Source organism: Ovis canadensis, chromosome 13, assembly GCF_042477335.2.
Source record: "Ovis canadensis isolate MfBH-ARS-UI-01 breed Bighorn chromosome 13, ARS-UI_OviCan_v2, whole genome shotgun sequence".
NCBI lineage: Eukaryota > Metazoa > Chordata > Mammalia > Artiodactyla > Bovidae > Ovis > Ovis canadensis.
Genome location: NC_091257.1, coordinates 58,064,760 through 58,067,472, shown reverse-complemented (window position 1 = coordinate 58,067,472; position 2,713 = coordinate 58,064,760). Strand labels below are relative to the sequence as shown.

At 57.3% G+C, this 2,713-nt stretch overlaps 1 protein-coding gene across 1 annotated transcript; it reads right to left on the bottom strand.

Annotated features, from left to right (window-relative positions):
• Positions 1–520: 520 nt before the first annotated feature.
• LOC138417866 (calmodulin-like) lies at positions 521–1,139 on the bottom strand. Its single transcript, XM_069548873.1, has one exon. The coding sequence runs from the start codon at positions 994–996 to the stop codon at positions 547–549; it is 450 nt and encodes a 149-aa protein (XP_069404974.1). The 5' UTR covers positions 997–1,139; the 3' UTR covers positions 521–546.
• Between the last annotated feature and the right edge of the window lie 1,574 nt (positions 1,140–2,713).

Sequence of the window (2,713 nt, the reverse complement as noted above, 5' to 3'; positions counted from 1 at the left end):
AATGCATGAAGGTGAAAATTGAAAGTGAAGTCGCTCAGTCGTGTCCGACTCTTAGCAACCCCATAGACTGCAGCCTACCAGGCTCCTCCATCCATGGGATTTTCCAGGGAAGAGTACTGGAGTGGGGTGCCATTGCCTTCTCTGCCTGGAGTCTTAGGGTCCCCCATTAGGGCTGAGTGGAACAAGGAGAGGCTCAAGAGAACCCCACATGCCCCCGCTGGGGTCCTTCAACAACCCCACCCAACCTCCACCCTCCCCAGCCTCCCTCTACCCCCATTCAAGCACAGTCGTACACCTTGGAGCTCACATCCCTTTATTCCAACTGGAGCATCGCTTTGGGTCTCCTCACAACAGCTCTGCAGGGTAAAGAGCACCCCCGTCTCTCAAGCACTCTCAGTCTGGCCGGGCAGATCAGACCCCAGGCCACGGGGAAGCCCCTCCTGCCCAACACCAACTGTCCCCACATGGAAGCAGGGCCCGACCAGGCAGTGGGACCAGAGTCGGGCGGAGGCAGGGGGCAGCAGAGTGGGTGGGGGGTGGGGGGCCTCAGTTATGGGTGAGGATGCGCACAAACTCCTCATAGTTCACCCGGCCATCTTGGTCCACGTCTGCCTCCCGGATCATGGCATCCAGCTCGTCCTGAGACAGCTTCTCCCCCAGCTGGGCTGTGGCCTGCCTGAGCTCGTCCACGCTGATGTAGCCATCGTTGTCCTGGTCGAAGGCACGGAAGATTTCCCTCAGGTCCTCCTCTGTGTCTGAGGTCTGAAGCCCTGCGGCCATGGCCTCCAGGAACTCCTGGAAGCTGATGATACCGTTGTTGTCCGTGTCCAGCCGGGCGATGAGCACCTTCAGCTCAGCCTCTGATGGCTTCAGGCCCACCTCCTGCATCACGGTGCCCAGCTCCTGCACACTGATGGTGCCATCCTTGTCCTTGTCGAACTTGTCGAAGGCCTCCTTGAACTCCGCCACCTGCTCTTCAGACAGCTTTTCTGCCATGTCGCTCGCACCTGCTACGGAGCTCACCAGCTCACTGCCAACCTGCCTGAGGGGCTCACGTCAGAGCTGGGACCAGCTCGGGACCAAGGCTGTGTGTGTGTCTGAGAACACAGTTCAGGCGGCAGCTTTGCCACTGCTGGGAGCCCCCTCCTTTTCTGTGCATCCCAGCAAAGGGAGGAGGACACTTCCCACCCACCGCATGTCCCGGGGCGAGATCCTCCTCCCAGGGAGGGACAGCGGACTGCAGACAGACGAGAAATGCAGGAATTGGAGAGGCGGGCCCGCCCCAGGAGAGGCTGCAGAGAACCAACGTGGCCCAGCCTCGCCCACCCCGACAGCAGAGCACAGTGCCCACGGCACTCTCAGTCTAGCCAAGCTCAAGATGGGGGGCTCAAGAGAACTTTTCCAAATTTAGAGACCAGTGTGGGGAGGGGAGGGGAGCATCCCACAACCCTGAAGACTGGGAGGGCTGTGGCCAGCGTTCCTGTTCTCTCTGGGGCTGTCCAGTCCCCATCCTGAAGGGTGGGCTGTGGTGGTAGAGCTCAGTGGGATTCTCCCAGGATGCACGCGGGCTTCATCACTCTCCAGCCCACGGTGGCCGGCAGGTCCTCAGGTGGGGACTCGTCTGCCTGACTTTGGCTTGGAGAAAGGGGGAGCTGGGGCGGGCAGAGCCTGCCACAAGTACTGCTGAGGTTCATTCATGAAGTGAATGTTTGAAGTGTGATTTCAGAGGCGAGAGGAAGCCTCCAGTATCCCGCAAGGTCCTCTTCTTTAGCTCCCCTCTAGCTTCTCTGATTCTGTCCCAAGTCCCGGGTTCTCTACAGAGACCCCAGGAAGGTGGGGACCCTTCACTTATAACTCCAGAGAGGTCCTGCCTGAGAGTGCTGGGCTGGATCGGGCAGACCCCAAAGATGCGAGGGGTGGGAAGATATAGAAGCGGGTGGCTAAAGCTGTGTACTTGGTCTCCCTTATGGGTTTACTAAGTCAGCCCTAAGCAGACAAATTCCTGGGCTACATAGTCTTATGTGTTTCATCTCTGCCCACTGCTCTGAAGCAGAGTTTAGACCAAGAAGAGCTGAGATGCAAGGCTGTAAAGGGACATTTGCCCTGGGGCCCCCATGGTGACTTTCTCAAGTAAATTCCCTCGTGATCCCTATAAATCCTCTGACTTGCCCCAGCTATACCTCCAGGGGAGGAACAGACTGCTTCTGTCCTCCTGATAAATTAGTAAGTTCCACTCCTGGTTCAACCATCAGACAGCATTCTGCCCTTCCCTAGAGGGCAGCTGGGCAAACACCTCTCCACTTCTTGACCCTGCACATCCACCCCTGGCCACCCTGAGTCCAGGGGACCCAGATGCAGAAAGAGACTGGAAACCTTCTGGTTGCCCAACTCCTCACATGAAGGGTTTCCTTGGTAACTCAGTAGTAAGGAACCCGCCTGCCAAGGCAGGAGACACAAGAGACCAGGATTCAGTCCCTGGGTCAGGAAGATCCACTGGAGGAGAAATGGCAACCCACTTCGATATTCTTGCCTGGAGGATCCCATAGTCAGAGGAGCCTGGTGGGATTGCAAAGAGTCGAACACAACTGAGAGCACACAGACATCATGAAGACGATCACTGTCTCATCTCAGAGCAGAAGAGCGCAGAGGCCAACACATAATGAGCAATCAATTTCTCAATGAAACTGACAATTGTCTTGGGTGGAGGGTGTGG